Source organism: Perognathus longimembris, chromosome 24 (assembly GCF_023159225.1).
Source record: "Perognathus longimembris pacificus isolate PPM17 chromosome 24, ASM2315922v1, whole genome shotgun sequence".
NCBI lineage: Eukaryota > Metazoa > Chordata > Mammalia > Rodentia > Heteromyidae > Perognathus > Perognathus longimembris.
This window is the reverse complement of record NC_063184.1, coordinates 36,082,299-36,099,807: the sequence shown is the minus strand read 5'-3', so window position 1 is coordinate 36,099,807 and position 17,509 is coordinate 36,082,299. Positions and strand designations below refer to the sequence as shown.

The 17,509-nt window shown below is 39.3% G+C and overlaps 1 protein-coding gene and 1 long non-coding RNA gene across 7 annotated transcripts in view; one reads left to right on the top strand and one right to left on the bottom strand.

The window, feature by feature from the left end:
- Abhd18 (abhydrolase domain containing 18) overlaps positions 1 to 14,247 on the top strand; it is a 27,720-nt gene extending 13,473 nt beyond the window's left edge. For 3 of the 6 annotated variants that reach the window (XM_048333823.1, XM_048333825.1, XM_048333824.1), the window contains 7 exons: positions 2,106 to 2,133; positions 3,776 to 3,914; positions 6,540 to 6,629; positions 7,681 to 7,782; positions 9,757 to 10,135; positions 12,111 to 12,273; positions 14,034 to 14,247. In XM_048333823.1, the coding sequence (XP_048189780.1) occupies positions 2,106 to 2,133; positions 3,776 to 3,914; positions 6,540 to 6,629; positions 7,681 to 7,782; positions 9,757 to 10,135; positions 12,111 to 12,273; positions 14,034 to 14,085 (953 nt within the window). In that variant the 3' untranslated portion in view covers positions 14,086 to 14,247. Of the gene's footprint in view, positions 1 to 2,105; positions 2,134 to 3,030; positions 3,262 to 3,711; positions 3,915 to 6,539; positions 6,630 to 7,680; positions 7,783 to 9,756; positions 10,136 to 12,110; positions 12,274 to 14,033 lie in introns of those variants that run through there. The other 3 variants (XM_048333828.1, XM_048333826.1, XM_048333827.1) reach the window with 2 other exon arrangements.
- Positions 8,731 to 17,509, bottom strand: LOC125341712. Its single transcript, XR_007209061.1, has 3 exons — positions 17,175 to 17,509; positions 10,667 to 10,673; positions 8,731 to 8,745 (listed from the first exon to the last, which is right to left on the bottom strand). It is a non-coding gene; the product is annotated as an uncharacterized LOC125341712 (long non-coding RNA).

Sequence of the window (17,509 nt, the reverse complement as noted above, 5' to 3'; positions counted from 1 at the left end):
AGAGTGCTTACCTAACACGCGTGAAGCCCTGGGTTCGATTCCTCAATACCACATAAACAGAAAAGCCAGAAGTGGCACCATGGCTCACGTGGTAGAGCAAAAGACGCTCAGGGCTAGTGCCCAGGCCCTGAGTTCAAGCCCTAGGACAGGCCAAAAGAAAAGAAAAAGAAATGTAAAGTTTAAAATAACAATTACCAATGATTTTAAAAGCACAGTACTAGGGAGACAACTAAACTGAGCACAGTCAATATTAATATCTGAAAATTAGACAGCTCTACTAAAGCATTTTTACCACTGGTCTTGGGACCTTTAAGATGTTTCACGTCTAGGCTCAGTGGTAAAAGTGCGGGGTGGGGGGGGAGTGATTTTTTTTTTTTTTTTTTTTTTTTTTTTTTTGCCAGTCCTGGGACTTGGACTCAGGGCCTGAGCACTGTCCCTGGCTTCTTTTTGCTCAAGTCTAGCTAGCACTCTGCCACTTGAGCCACAGTGCCACTTCTGGCCGTTTTCTGTATATGTGGTACTGGGGAATTGAACCCAGGGCTTCATTTATATGAGGCAAGCCCTCTTGCCACTAGGCCATATCTCCAGCCCCTGACAGTGATTTTGATTCTGGAAAATTCAGTCTAAGCATTAAGTACTAAGAAAAAAAAGAAAATGGTGGGAAATATATTTAAATAATTACTAAATAATAAGGTATTAAAAGAAATATGTAATAGAGAAACAATTGAGTAAATTAGTTTATAACACTGGAATTCTATGGTGTTGATTGTATCATGTTTATTGCTCTACTACTTACTACCTTTTTTTTTTTTTTTTTTTGCCAGTCCTGGGTCCTGGGCCTTGAGCTCAGGGCCTAAGCCCTGGCTTCTTTTTGTTCAAGGCTAGCACTCTACCACTTGAACCACAGCGCCACTTCTGGCTTTTTCTATATAAGTGATACTGAGGAATCAAACCCAGGCTTCATGTATGTGAGGCAAGCACTCTACCACTAGGCCATATTCCCAGCCCCTGCTTACTACCTTTGTACGTGTTACTTACCCTTTTTGTACCTGTTTTCTCACTGATAAGTGAGAGTCATCTCTTAGATTATTCAGAGTATTAGATACTGTGTAGAATAATTCTTAGTAAATACTACACATTCAGTGAGTTTAAGGGTTAGTAATCATTTTAAAAGTTACAATGTGTAAAAAGTATTTGTGATTTAAAAGCAAGATATAAAACCATATAGTCTCAGTGGTAGAATTTGTGATTAGCATAGGAAAGGTGCCACTAAAGTAAAGTGTTAGAGTATACAGCCATAGGCAAGCAAGCCAAGCAGGCAGGAGCCAGTTGGTTCAAGTCATAGTACCAGCAAAACAAAAGATAACAAAGATCTTGGGTTTAATCTCTGGCACCAAAAACAAAATAAGACCATGGGACCTGATACAAGTATGCAACAATTGAAAGCAAAATAAATTTAAAACAAACCTGTACATAAGGGAAAATACTGGAAAGAAATACACAAATGTGTTAATATGATTGTATATAAAATAGTTTTATCTTCTGGTTTCCTGTATTTCCTCCCTTGTAAACATAATTATATAAACTATATAAATAAACTTCATTTTAAATTTAAGTTGAAAATTACAGAATCCTTTGACTATACTTAATACATTAAATTTTACACTTCACATTGGTGAATTACTTGATATATGCTTATATCTCAATAAAGCTGTGTAAACCTGAAAAGTTCTAAGCTTTCTATTTAGGTAATTGGAAAGTTTTTTCAGTATTAAATTGTGTCCAGGGTGGGAATCTGTCCTAGTGGCAAGAATGCTTGCCTCGTATACATGAAGCCCAGGGTTGGATTCCCCAGCACCACATATATAGAAAACGGCCAGGAGTGGCGTTGTGGCTCAAGTGGCAGAGTGCTAGCCTTGAGCAAAAATAAGCCAGGGACAGTGTGCAGGCCCTGAGTCCAAGGCCCAGGACTGGCAAGCAAGCAAGCAAGCAAGCAAATAAATAAATAAATAGTGTCCAAATGTAACTGTTTTGCTTATGTTAATGTTTCATGACAGAAGTGTGTTTAATTATTTTAAAACTTTCTCTTTGACCTACAATTTTAAATGGCTGCAGAAAACCAAAGGACCAAGTGTAAGTGCATATTACTTTCATTTTTTCAGTCTTTATATTCAATTTTCAGCAATATTAAAAATTTTGATTGCCTTTCTTTAAATATACCGAGTTTTAATATCCATCTATTATGGGAGGGAGAAATAAAACTATAGCAAAGAGTATTGATGTAATTCTTTATTTTTGGGGGCTGGTTGTGGGGCTTGGACTCTGGGCCTAGGAGCTGTCCCTGAGCTCTTCAGCTCAAGGCTAGTACTCTAACACTTGAGCCACAGCATCACTTCAGGTTTTCTGGTAGTTAATTGGAGATAAGACTCTCATGGATTTTCCTTCCTGGGCTGGCTTTGAACTTCGATCCTCAGATCTCAGCCGCCTCTGAGTAGCTAGGATTATAGGCATAAGCCACTGAGCCCATCTGACTTTATTCTTATTTTAAGGTTATGTCTGCAAATATGATATAGTAAGAAACTTTTAAGTCAAGCACCATTGGCTCATATCTATAATTTTAGCTATTCAGGAGGCTAAGATCTGAGGTTTGGAGACAGCCAGGGGAGGGGAGACAGATCTGAATATTCCTATTACCATTAGCCTGGGGCTGGGGATATAGCCTAGTGGCAAGAGTGCCTGCCTCGGATACACGAGGCCCTAGGTTCGATTCCCCAGCACCACATATACAGAAAACGGCCAGAAGCGGCGCTGTGGCTCAAGTGGCAGAGTGCTAGCCTTGAGCAAAAAGAAGCCAGGGACAGTGCTCAGGCCCTGAGTCCAAGGCCCAGGACTGGCCAAAAAAAAAACAACCTATTACCATTAGCCAGAAAAGAAATGAAACTGGAGTTGTGGCCCAAGTTCAAGAATCTTGGTTGAAGCCCAATACTGGCACCAAAGAGAGAGAGAGAGAGAGAGAAGCATTAATAGGTTAACTTTGGATTCTTTTTAAGCGCGTTTACTGCGGGGTATGGTGGTTCATGGTACTTGGGAAGTAGAGGTAGAAGGATCAAGAGTTAGAGGACAGCCTGGGCTACATATAGAGACCAGGTCTAAAAAAATACATTTCCTTTACTTTTTAGTTTCTGTAAAGGACAATGAAGCATAATATAAAAATATGAAGATCAACTGTATTTTTCTGGTCTTTTAAAATGACAACAATCAGCTGGGAATATGGCCTAGTGGCAAGAGTGCTTGCCTCGTATACATGAGGCCCTGGGTTCGATTCCTCAGCACCACATATACAGAAAATGGCCAGAAGGGGCTGGGGATATGGCCTAGTGGCAAGAGTGCTTGCCTCGTATACATGAGGCCCTGGGTTCGATTCCCCAGCACCACATATACAGAAAATGACCAGAAGTGGCACTGTGGCTCAAGTGGCAGAGTGCTAGCCTTGAGCAAGAAGAAGCCAGGGACAGTGCTCAGGCCCTGAGTCCAAGCCCCAGGACTGGCCAAAAAGAAAAAAGAAAAGAAAGAAAATGGCCAGAAGTGGCGCTGTGGCTCAAGTGGCAGAGTGCTAGCCTTGAGCAAAAAGGAAAAGCCAGGGACAGTGCTCAGGCCCTGAGTTCACGGCCTAGGACTGGCCAAAAATAAAATAAAATGAAATGACAACAGTCTATAGGTGTTAAAATGTAAATACATGCAATAAATCACTTTCTATTTTGTTTTCTGAGGCTAGGAGGTCCAGCTTAAAAAATGTGTCTGACCTTTTTGTGATGGGAGGAGCTCTTGTTTTAGAATCTGCAGCTCTCTTGCACTGGCTAGAGAGGGAAGGCTATGGCCCTCTAGGGATGACCGGAATATCCATGGGAGGACACGTAAGCCTTCTCATTCCAACTTACACTTCACTGTCTGTGTTTGTAAGCTCTAGGGAATTGAGTTATTTTTTTAAATTCATTTTGGTTATAATGTTTTTAGTTTTTTTGAAAGTAGCAAGCAGAAATAATTCCAGTGATGAAGTAATGATACTTTTGTATGATTTATATAGGCATTTATTGTGCACCCCCCTGACCCCCAGTTACAATTCAGATGTTTAGATTTAATATTTTATTAAAAACTTAATTGTATAATTTTGACTTTTCATATGTCAAGTTATACTTGCCCACTTCTGCTAGTAAACTGGCTAAAATTGCTAAATTTTAGCTATCATTTAAACCATGCATTAATAGGGTTAATGGATTTCATTGTGACATTTTCATACATGTATATAATGGTATGTATGTAATACCTATTTTTCTGGGTGCTGGTGGCTTATGCCTATAATCCTTGCTACATAGGAGGCTGAGATCTAAGGATCATGGTTCAAAGCCAGCCCAAGCAGGAAAAATCTATGAGACTCTTATCCAAAAATTCTAGAAAACTAGAATTAGAGCTATGGCTCAGAATGGTAGAACACTAGTCTTGAGCCTAAAGAGCTCAAGGACAGCACCCCGAGCCCTGAGTTTAAGCTCTACAACCAACAAAAACAACTATATATACATATACATATATGTAATCTATTTTACCTTTGTCTTATATACTGTACTAAAATGGACTCTCAGTTGCTTTCTCTGCCTCTGACTTTTCCTGTCAGCCTTTTTTTTTTTTTTTTTTTTTTTTGGTGCCAGTCCTGGGGCATCAACTCAGGCCTAGGCACTCTCTGTAAGCTTTTATGTTCAAGGCTTGTGCTCTACCACTTGAGCTACAGCTTCCTGGCTTTCTTGCCCTGGCTGGCTTTGAACTGCAATCCTCAGATCTCCTTAGACTCCTGAGTAGCAAGGATTATAGGCATGGGCCACCAGCACCCACAGCTTCATTAGTATTTTCTTTTTTTTTTTGGCCAGTCCTAGGCCGTGAACTCAGGGCCTGAGCACTGTCCCTGGCTTCTTTTTTTGCTCAAGGCTAGCACTCTGCCACTTGAGCCACAGCGCCACTTCTGGCCATTTTCTGTATATGTGGTGCTGAGGAATCGAACCCAGGGCCTCATGTATACGAGGCAAGCACTCTTGCCACTAGGCCATATTCCCAGCCCCAGTATTTTCTTAACTAATTTTCTTCTGTACCCTAATTAGAGTGGTATAGCCTGTTTTTACACTGGGCCCTTGCTACTCTAGCATCCTTCCAGTGTCCCCATGTGTCCTGATACCTTGCAAGCAAGAGCTGCCCTTCTGCTATAGCTCCCATCCATGATTACTTTCTCTGACCTCCAGTATTACCTGTTGACTGTGCTTTATTTTTCTTTTATTTTTTTAATTTAATTTTATTGTCAAGATGATATACAGAGGGGTTACAGTTACATATGTAAAAGCAGTGAGAACATTTTTTTGTCAAACTTGTTACCTCTTCCATTTTTCTCCCACCTTCTCTCCTCTCCAATCCTCCACCCCGCACCCCCATGCTTCATTTCTTATTAGGATTTTTCATAGTACTATAATTGCTTAACAGTCCTTTTTTCTCCATGAAGCAGTTGGTTTGATGAGGGCCTGGAATATGTATGTTCTTGTTCATTAGATGGTACATATTAGTCACTCAATATATGAAAATAAATAAATAAATGAAATTTTTTTATGGATCATTTGAATTACAAAATTAAGTTTTAAAAATCACTCAGAGCCATATATCATGGCACATGCCTTTAAGCCTAGAACTTGGGAGGCTAAGACAGGAGGTTCTAGAATTCAAAGCAAAAAAGGAGGCCGAGGCAGGAACATCACAACTTTGAGGCCAACCTAGACTGCAGTGTGAAATGCTATCTCTCTGGGAAAAGAAAAGGAAAAGGAGTTTTTTTTTTTGTTTTCTTGTTCCAGTGCTTTAACTCAGGACCTGGGTGCTGTCCCTAAGCAGCATTTTGCTCAAGTCTAGTGCCCTACCACTTGAGCCACATTTCTTTCTTTTTCTTTTCTTTTCTTTTCTTTTTTTCATGGACTTTCCTTCCTGGGCTGGCTTTGAACTTTGATCCTCTCAGATCTCAGCCTCCCTGAGTAGCTAGGATTACAGGCGTGAGCCTGGCTGGACCACATTTCTACTTCCACCTTTTTGGTAGTTTATTGGACATAAGACTCTCCCTCATTTTCCTGTCTGATCTGGCTTCAAACTATGATCCTCAGATCTCAGCAACCTGAGTAGCTAGGATTATAGATGTGCGCCTAGCAAAAAATAGTGGAGTCTTGAACTCCTATTTCCTGCATTGGAATTAGGTAATACTTTTTCCTCCATTTCTCCCTGCTTTGCTATACTAAAATAAATCTTCGCTAACACCTTCAAAAAATTTCTACCATACTTTGTCACTTGTAAAAGAGAAATTACATTACTGTTGGAATTTATATTTCATAAGGTCACAAATGTTTTCAGACTTCTGGTTTGTATCTTCTCTTGCCAATTATTATAGAAAGTTCTTTTGAGTATTGAATGTTTTTCATTTGAATAAATAAGAACTTTACACAGAAGCTTCTGTTAAATTACAGATGGCCTCCTTAGCAGTATCCAACTGGCCTAAGCCCATGCCATTGGTTCCTTGTCTGTCTTGGTCCACAGCCTCTGGGGTCTTCACTACGGTAATTTAGTTGCAATTAAAATGTAAATAGCAACATATGTGTAATTAAAGATAATTGTCTTGAGAGTCCCCCAGCATTACCCTTAAGGTCTGGTGATTCACTTAGAAGGAATAACAAAACTCATCATATATGTCTAAAGGATAGGACATAAAATCAGGAAAAGGAAAACATACTTGAAGCAAAACCTAGTACAAGAAAGTAGAGCTTTGGTTCAAGTGGTAGAGCACTAGCCTTGAGTAAAACAGCCCAGGGACAGGCCAAGACCCTGAGGTCAAGCCCCAGAACTAGCAAACACACACACACACACACGCACGCACGCACACACACACACACACACACATACACCCTCCCCCCCCACACACACCCTCCCCCCCCCCAAGCCAGTTCAAGTTTCTGAGAGGTCAGTGGAATCTCAATTTGTGCTTAATTTTTCAAGCAATAGGTTGTGAAAAATGGTGTGGTATGTTCATTGTGTTGAGCCTATCATAACAAGGTTTTAAATCTGAGGTCAATGATTTGCCTAGAATCTACTAAAATTGCAGAGGAAGTATAGTGTTAAGCAAAAAACACATTGCTTATATAAGCAACACAGGCATAATGACTCACTTTTGTCATTCAAGGAAAATTATACACTAAAGTAAGAACTGTTTATAAGTCAAGTTACCAGACTCTTATAAAGGGTAAATTTTGTAAGCAAGCCTTTGTAATAAGTAGGCAAGATCAATCTGTGATTAACTTTTACTTGATAATTAAAACAAAAAGTATTAGATTAAAAACTGGTATAAGGGGGCTGGGGATATGGCCTAGTGGCAAGAGAGCCTGCCTCGTATACATGAGGCCCTGGGTTCGATTCCCCAGCACCGCATATACAGAAAACGGCCAGAAGTGGCGCTGTGGCTCAAGTGGCAGAGTGCTAGCCTTGAGCAAAAGGAAGCCAGGGATAGTGCTCAGGCCCTGAGTCCAAGGCCCAGGACTGGCCAAAAAAATAATAATAATAAAAAAATAAATAAAAACTGGTATAATTTGATCCTAATTTAGGTTCTTATTTTAGGGTGTATTGAGTAAATCAATTAATTGGAGGGAGCTGGAGAAGCAATATTATACTCAGACAGTTTATGAAGAAGAAATAGTTCATATGCTTGAATACTGTGGAGTAAGTATTTTAATTTCTACATGGGTAAACTTGATTTTCTGAATCAATTTTTCTATGATAGTTTTTTTTGAAACAGTATTTTTCATTTTAGCTTAATATGGTAGTGCATACTTGTGATCTAGCACTTAGGAGGCAGAGGCAGGAGGATGTGAGCTTGAGGCCAACCTCAGCTATATAGAAAGACCCTTTTTCAAAGAACAAAAAGAGGAGCTGGGAATGCAGCTTTGCAGTAGAGTACTTGCCTAACATGGATGAAGCCCTGGGTTCGATTCTTCAGTACCACATAAACAAAAAGGCTGAAATGGTGCTGTGGCTCAAGTGGTAGAGTGCTAGCCTTGAACAAAAAGAAGCTCGGGTACAATGCCCAAGCCCTAAGGTCAAGACTGAGGACTGGTCAAAAAAAAAAAAAAGAGGGGCTGGGACTATGGCCTAGTGGTAAAGTGCTCGCCTGGTATGTAGAAGCCCTGAGTTCGATTCCTCAGCACCACATATATAGAAAGAAGCCAAAAGTGGCACTTGGCTCAAGTGGTAGAGTGCTAGCCTTGAGCAAGAAGGATCCAGGGACAATGCTCAAGACCTGAGTTCAAGCCCCAGGACTGGCAGAAAACAAAACAACAACAAAAAAAGGGCGTATTTTTAATCAGACATGGTGGTATACCTTGTCAGCAGACATCTATAATCCCCTAATGCTGGGTAAAATTGCAAGTTTGAGGCTAGTTTTGGCTACTAGCAAGACCTTGTTTTAAAAAGAAGAAGAAAATCCATATTTAAATAAATCTTATATAGAGAACATGTAACCGAAATATACGGCTTATTACAGTCATCAGAATGCAAACACACTAACTATTGAGTAGGTCAAGAATAAAACTTGGCCACCCAACCTGGAAACAGGTCTCTAAATACACAGAACTTTCTCATCTTCCCAAACTTGAACAGTAGCTCCCATTCCTCCTTTGTCCCATCCTCTGGCATCCAACCATTGTTGTTTTTTTTTTTCATCTTTATTAATTTGACTGTGGTGAAGGCCTTATACAAGTGGGACAATATGATATTGCCCTTTTGTGTCTGGCTTATTAATGTGGCATACTATGTTCAAAGATCCATTTTGTAGCATGTGCCTTAAAGCAGGATTTAATACCAAGTGCAGTGGTGCATGCCTATAATTCCAGCTTCTCAGGAGGCAGAGATTGGGAGGATTGAAGTTTGAGGCCAGCCGAGGCAAAAACTTGAGCCACTGGCTGAAAAGGAAACTAAAGCAAAAAGGCTCACAGCATGGTTCAAGTGACACAACAGTTGCCTAGCATAAGACCTTTTGTTCAAACCCCAATACTACCACCAAATTAAAGGGAAAAAAAGATTAAAAATTTTAATTTAAAAATTAAAAAATTCAGCCAATGCCAGTGGCTCATGCCTAGCTTTTCAGGAGGCTGAGAGTTTAGGGTTGCAGTTCAAAGCTACCCCTAACAGTAAAGTCCATTTACCTCCAATTAACTGCTAAAAAGCTAGAAGTTGGAGCTGTGAGAAGTGGTAGAGGACCAGTCTTGAGCTAAAAAAAAGCTAAGGGACAGCACCCAGGCCTTAAGTTCAAGTCTCAGTACCGGTACAAAATAAACCTTTCATTACTTATTAAAACAGTATGCAGGGCTGGGGATATGGCCTAGTGGCAAGAGTGCCTGCCTCGGATACATGAGGCCCTACGTTCGATTCCCCAGCACCACATATACAGAAAACGGCCAGAAGCGGCGCTGTGGCTCAAGTGGCAGAGTGCTAGCCTTGAGCGGGAAGAAGCCAGGGACAGTGCTCAGGCCCTGAGTCCAAGGCCCAGGACTGGCCAAAAAAAAAACAAAAAACAGTATGCAAATTGTATGTGAATAATATATTGCATCCACCTCTGTGTACTTTTTTTTTCTTTGTTTTAAAAAGAAAGTGAAACAACCCTTTAGTCTATATTAATGCTTTTTTTTTTCAATCCAGACAGATTCTTTCAAAATGGGACAAGAGTTTGTGAAATACTTCCCTAACAGTACAGACAAGATAACTAACCTTAATCTGGTTTCTAGAACTTTAAGTTTAGATATGAGAAACCAAACCGTGTCCCCAAAACATGTTGAATGTCATAATTCTAGTAAAACTTCCACCAGTATTACATCAGAAGGACTCTTGTTGCAAGATACCTCTAAGACAGAGTGCTTGAATCAAACACTTTCAACCAACAAAAATTGCTATACAAGTTACAACTCACAGCCAAACCACCTGCTCAGCAAAGAACAAAGAAGAAACAATCTTCAGAAAGAATCTTTAATATTTATGAAAGGAGTCATGGATGAATGTACTCATGTAGCCAATTTCTCAGGTACTAGTTTCCATATTAAATTGATAGTATTAGCTGGTGTTTATTTGTTAAGGATATTTAAGAATGCTTTACAAGGTAATTTCATATTTCCAAAGATACAGAGTTTTTTTTGTTATTTTTAGAATGTATTTTCTAAAATAAATGGGTCATTTTAAATGTATCATTTTGTACATGGAAAGTAAAAACATCTTGTATGTTCAAAAACACATTGGTAAGCTATCTGTAGTGGTTCATACCTATAGTTCCAGCACTCGGGCTGAGACAAGAGGATCTTGGATTCAAGGCCAACTTGGACTATATAACAAGACACTTGTCTCAAAAGCCCAAATCCATCCATACATTCATTCACTCATACATTAGAGGAGTTGGAGTATACTTCAGTGATAGCACATGTGCTTAGTATATATGAAACATTGGAATTCAGTCTCCAGCACTAGTAATAAAAAATACATTGAATATATCTTTAGAATATTTATTTCATTGTGTTGGATCAATACTATGATAATCGCCAATATGGGAACTTGAACTCACTTAGGGCCTACACTCTTGCTCAGCTTTTTCTCATAGTTGGTGCTGTACCATTTGAGCCACACCTTCCGCTTTGACTTTTTTTTTTTTTTTTTGGCCAGTCCTGGGCCTTTGTCTCTGGCTTCTTTTTGCTCAAGGCTAGAACTCTGCCACTTGAGACAGAGTGCCACTTCTGGCCATTTTCTGTATATGTGGTGCTGGGGAATTGAACCCAGGGCTTCATGTATATGAGGCAAGCACTCTTGCCACTAGGCCATATCCCCAGCCCTTCAGCTTTGAATTTTTGCTGGTTAATAGGAGATAAAACTCTCCAGGGTTTGTCCGAACTGGCTTTGAACCTTGGTCATTAGATCTCAGCCTTCTGAGTAACTAGGAAGGATTATAGAGCAAGCCAACACCTAGCTATTTGTTTTTTTTGTCCATCATGGGGTTTGAACTCTGGGCCTGGGCACTGACTGTCCTTGAGCTCTTCAGCTCAAGTGCTCTACCACTTGAGCCACAGCACCACTTCAGGTTTTCTGGTGGTTAATTGGAGATAAGAGTTTCATGGGGGCTGGGGATATGGCCTAGTGGCAAGAGTGCTTGCCTCATATACATGAGGCCCTGGGTTCGATTCCCCAGCACCACATATACAGAAAACGGCCAGAAGTGGCACTGTGGCTCAAGTGGCAGAGTGCTAGCCTTGAGCAAGAAGAAGCCAGGGACAGTGCTCAGGCCCTGAGTCCAAGGCCCAGGACTGGCCAAAAAAAAAAAAAAAAGAGTTTCATGGACTTTACTTGTCTACTGCCTGGGCTGGCTTTGAACTTCTGTCCTCAGATCTCAGCCTCCTGAGTAGCTAGGATTACAGGCGTGAGCCACCAGTGCCAGACACCAATACCTAGCTTTATAGTTAATCTTTACTTTGACCAAAAGAGTTTTAGAAACCTAGCTACTCAGGAGGCTGAGATATGAGATTCAAGTTCGAAGGCAGTCCAAGCAAAAAGGTTGATAAGACTAACCACCAGAAAACCAGAAGTGGCCCTGTGGCTCATAGTGATAGAGCACTAGCTTTGAGTCAAAAAGCTCAAGGATGGAGACCAGGCCCTGAGTTCAAATCCCATGACTGACCAAAAAAAAGCCTGTAATCCTAGCTGAGGGCTGAGATCTGAAGACCAAGGTTCCATGCCAGACCAGGGCAAGAAAGTCCATGAAACTTATCTCCAATTAACTACCAAAAGCCAGAAGTGGATCTGCGACTCAAGTGATAGAGTGCTAGCACTGAGCCAGAAAGCTCAGGGACAGAGCCCAGGCCCTGAGTTCAAGCACCAGGACTAGCTCCAAAAAAAGTTTTAGTTTGACAGATGTTTCATTTACTGTATTGTGTTTTTTGTTGTTGTTTTGCTAAAATGACTTATGAGTTAGCACAGTAATCCTAGAGCTTTTTAATGTGTCAAAATTCTATACTTAGTTCCAGTTGACCCAAGCCTCATTATAGTGGTTCAAGCCAAAGAAGATGCCTATATTCCTCGAACAGGAGTTCGAAGTCTACAAGAAATTTGGCCTGGTTGTGAAATCAGATATCTAGAAGGGGGTCACATTAGTGCATATCTTTTTAAGCAAGGACTCTTCAGGTAAATTGAAATGGCTATTTATTTGTTTGGGTGCTATTTTTCACTTTAACATATACAAAAAAGATATTTTTATTGTATGTTTTAGTCTCTTTCCCTTTTTTCCCCTCATTTTTCTCTTTATCCCATCCTTTCTTCCAAAGTACTAGGGATGTAAGATATCTTCAATGTCCTTTATCAAGTTTTTATTATCCTTATTAAATATGGCCAGGTATTTTAGGTGTTGGAAGGAATGTTATGGTTTGTAAGATCTAACAGTTTTTTCCATCCACATGAATAATTCTCTCAGAGCATTTGTAAAAATAACTGCTTTATTATTGGCAAGTGAATATTAAATCCTAAATGAGAAGTACTATACTGGTTTTAGTACTAATGACTGGACTTATCAAATCTTTTACAATTCTGGTATCCCATGTAATTGCTACTTCTATCCAAGTTTGAACATGAGCTGGGTGCTGATGGCTCATGCCTTTAATATTAGCAACTAAGGAAGTTGAGATCTGAGGATTCCCCACACTAGATACTTAGGAGGCTGAGATCTGAGGGTCTCATTTTGGCCCAGGCAGAAAAGTCCATAAGACTTATTTCCAATTGACAACCAAACAGCTAGAAATGCATCTGTGGCTCAAATGGTAGAGTGCTAACTTTGAACAAGAAAGCTATATATAATCTCAGCGTTGGAGAGGCTGAGAGGGAAGGCTAGAAAAGTTTGTCACATTTGGACTACATGTCAACACCCTATTTCAAAAAATAAAAATCTGGAAGAAGTACATGAAAAGTACATGGGTTCACTTCAGCAGCACACATACCAAAATTGGAATAATCCAGACTAGCTGAGCACTGGTGGCTCACACCTGTAATCCTAGCTATTCAGGAGGCTGAGATCTGAGGATCATGGTCCAAAGCCAGCTAAGGGTAGAAAAGTCCTTGTGAGACTCTTAGCTCCCAAGTAACCACTCAAAAACAGCAAGTGGAACTATGACTCAAAGTGGTAGAGCAATCACCTTGAGCAAAATAACTCAGGGACAGCATTCCAGCCCTGAGTTCAAGTCCCACAAACAACAATGGAAGACTAGCATTGCATGGCTCCTGTACTTGTTCCATTGAAGGAATGGAAGTGGGTCATGCGAAAAGATTAATCCCACTTAGAGTGTTGGCATTTTGACATTTTCTCATTTTCCATATTTTTCTGTTTTCTGACTATTCTGTAATGAAAGTGCTTGCTCTTGTAATAGGACAAGAAATAAACTTGAAAGGGTATTTTATGAAGCAATAGAACAATGAAATATTGAGATTCCTAGTGAAGTTAATGTAGGAAACCCAAGACTTGATTTCTTAAGTTTGGTTGCCAGGAACATACTCTTGTTAAACAAAAAAAGTCTGTGTTATTACCTGTCAAGTAAATTTCAGACTCTGAAAAGTTATGTAATTGATTTTCAACAGTGATAAAGATATTTGTGTGGTGTGTGTGTGTGTGTGTGTGTGTGTGTGTGTGTGTGTGTGTGTGTGCATGTCCGTGTTTGTGTGTAGAAAGGCACAAAAAAGTGCTTCATAAAAAGATGCTTTTGGATCCATCATCATTTGGAAATTCCAGTAGTGTGGTGAAGTCACTTGGACCCAAACACCACTCAGGTACTTGGCTCTTTTATAGCTGCTTAGAAAGGAGCACAGATCGAAAACCATAGATAATATTAGAAATAGAGTATAAGTTCTGTCTTCCCCACTATGTTTGCTAATTATTTGGATTTTGTTTTTCATTTTAGACAAGCCATCTATGATGCATTTGAACGCTTCCTCCATAAGTATGCTAACTAATTGGATCGTTGTATTGTAAAATTGCAGCTATCAAGGTTTCTTACAAAAGGAGTTTTTCATCCTGTGATAAGAAGCAGACAGTACTCTATATATAACAAGTTAGTATGGAACTCAGTGTTTTAGGTCGGTCTACTATAAACATTTAATACATTTCAGTAATTTTAAAACAGTATTTCAATTACATAATATTAAAATATTTTGTTATTGTGTGAATCCCATGTATTCATTCTTTCCTGTTATGACTTATGAAAACTTAAAATTTTTAATTATGAATAATTTATTTAAAATAAGTTTATTCATAAGAACCACATTGATTTTTAAAGGAATTGCTGTATATCACCCTGTGCTGTGTACACTTACATGACGTTTTGCTGTTCACTTGATTTGAGAACTCTTTCTTTTCTGGGTATATGGCAAATTTATAATCTAGTTTTATCCTTTTTTTCCCATTGAAATCTTATGGTATATAAAATTTGAAGTCTTAAAAAGTACTGAGTTGGTTTTTTTTTGGGTTTTTTTTTGTTTTTGTTGTTTTTGGCCAGTCCTGGGGCTTGGACTCAGGGCCTGAGCACTGTCCCTGGCTTCTTTTTTTGCTCAAGGCCAGCACTCTACCACTTGAGCCACAGCACCCCTTCTGGCCATTTTCTGTATATGTGGTGCTGGGGAATCGAACCCAGGGCCTCATGTATATGAGGCAGGCACTCTTGCCACTAGGCCATATCCCCAGCCCAAGTACTGAGTTTTTTTAATAATTGCTTTTAATAATAATGTTGAAATAAAGATAAGATTACTTAGAATGGGCTAGACTTCACATTTTTATCACAGATTGGGTTAGAAAGAAACTATGAAGCTAAGGATTTAGCTCAGTAGAGTGCTTACCTAGCTGCCTGAAGCCATCACTGGAGAGAGACAGAAGCCAAACATTTCATCTACTTAAAAGTTTCAAGTCTTGAAAGATGGAAATAATGATCTTTGCATTAATTGGTGGATGGATTCTGTGCTTAAATTTCTTGTATATTTATTTCTTCTATTTTCCTAAACGTCTGATTTTAGCACAAATACATAACAGCTTTGGCTTGTTAATGTAAGAGTTTAATAGCTGTAAAGGACATTGATTTCTCCCTATAAACTGTAGAAAGACTTAAAAGTTCTATATGTGAATTACTCATTCTTAAATGTGATATATGGCTAGATTTGGTGCTTTATGGTAAGGTTTAACTGAAAGCTAAAATGCTAAAGAAAGAAGAAAATATTTTGGAGCATTATGTGGTTTGGAGTAAGTATATTTGAATTTTATTTGTTTGAAATCTGTGTTGTCTATGAATTATTTAAAAGTAGTCTAGAAAGAATATGTGAGGGCTGGGAATGTAGCTTAGTGGTAGAGTGCTTGTCTTGCATACATGAAGCCCTGGGTTCGATTCCTCAGCACCACATATATAGAAAAAGCCAAAAGTGGTACTGTGGCTCTAGTGGCAGAGTCATAGCCTTGAGCTAAAAGAAGCCAGGGACAGTGCTTAGGCCCTGAGTTCAAGCCCGAGGACTGGCAAAAAAAAAAAAAAAGAGAGCTGGAATATGGCCTAGTGGAAAGAGTGCTTGCCTCATATACATGAAGCCCTGGGTTTGATTCCTCAGCACCACACATATAGCAAATGGCCAGAAGTGGCGCCCTAGCTCCTCAGGCTTGAGTTCAAGCCCCAGGACTGGCAAAAAAAAAGAAAGAAAGAAAGATTATGTGCCTTTTCGGCCTTTTTAAAGGTTTTGTCATTCTAATACCTCTACCATAACTATCAAAAATTAACAGGAACTTATTGATGGCAGACAAACTAGTAACTTCTTTGGAACTGCTTTTATCTAACACAGTATAACTATTAGGACTAGTGGGCATGCATGCGCTCGCGCACTTGCGTGTGTGTGTACAGACCTGCACGTGTACACACACACACATTTGTGCCAGTCCTGGGCTTGAATTCAGGGCATGGGTGTATCTTAGCTTTTTTCCCCCACCCACAACACACTGAATGCTGGTGCTCTACCACTTCTGGCTTTCTTAATTGGAGATGAGAGTCTCAAGAACTTTCCTGTCTGGGCTAGCTTTGACCCTGAATCCTCAGATCTCAGCCTCTTTAGTAGCCAGGATTACAGGCATTAGCCACTGGTGCTTGGCTAAATTTCATCTTTTATCAGGATGTTCTAAGAATATATTGATGCACTATCTAAATTGATTAACTCAGAAAACAGCATACCTTGTCTTGGAGCTTTTTTTAAAACTCATTCTCCATACAGTAGTAGCTTAAGTAGTCTTAAATACACACAGAAATGCCATCTACCATTTTCCTTCCATTTTAAGGATTAGGTATAGAAAATGTTAAAATTTATTTAGACAAGAACTATAAACTAGTAAGCCGCACCAACAAGTTACCACTTGTATACCTCCAGCCAGCTTTTTACTCATTAATTGGAGATGAAGTCTTAATGAGCTTTTTTCTGCCTGACTTAGGTTTGAACTTCAGGTCTTAGCCTTTTGAGGTATGAGCCACAGGTGCCAGACTCACACAAGCCAGTTTGACCCACAATTTTATTTGGGTAGATGTTTTGAAAATTGTTTAGTTTGAGTATGTCATTCCCAGATTTGCCACTGGGTCTCTATTTGTATTTCCTACTCAGCCCTGAAGTTGGAGACCTCTCATATAGGTCAGTGATTAGGAAGTTTCTGAATTTCATAATTTGTTGATGCTGTAGTTTCCATTAAACCATTTTGGCATATGCATTTTAGATTGTGTCTTATGAAAATGTATCTTTTTAAGGCAGTGTTTTATAAAGATTGTTCAATTATCCATGTGTATTTTTAAAAAATAATTTCCAAATATTTTATGTAATAAAGGTCTTTTAAAAGTTTTTTTCAAGTGGTATTATTCACAAATGAATAAATGTCACATTTGACTAATACACAAACACTGAGATGTGTCTCTCCTTAGCTATTTTTTGTAATTTCTAATTTTTTTATTATAAAGGCAATATACAGAGGGATTATATAAGTCAGATAAACAAGTAATTTCTTTTTGGACAGTGTCACCTCCTTTGTTACCTACATAGTAAGGCAAAAGTAAGTGAGGGAGGCACTAATAGAATGGTATTCATATCTCTAAAGCCACTTTTTCCTTGAAATGGATGTGATCTGAGAAAAACAAGCAATCTGACAAACTTAGTTATCTGAATGTGAATTCAATCTTGGATATATTTGCATTTATCTGATACATTTATACTGCAAACAAAACCTGGGGGTACCAACCTAAGGATTCACTTGAGTTGGGAATGGGATCCTTTGCAGAGGCTGCCATAAAAGCAGGGCCTGGGGGCTGGGAATATGGCCTAGTGGCAAGAGTGTTTGCCTGGTATACATGAAGCCCTGGGTTTGATTCCTCAG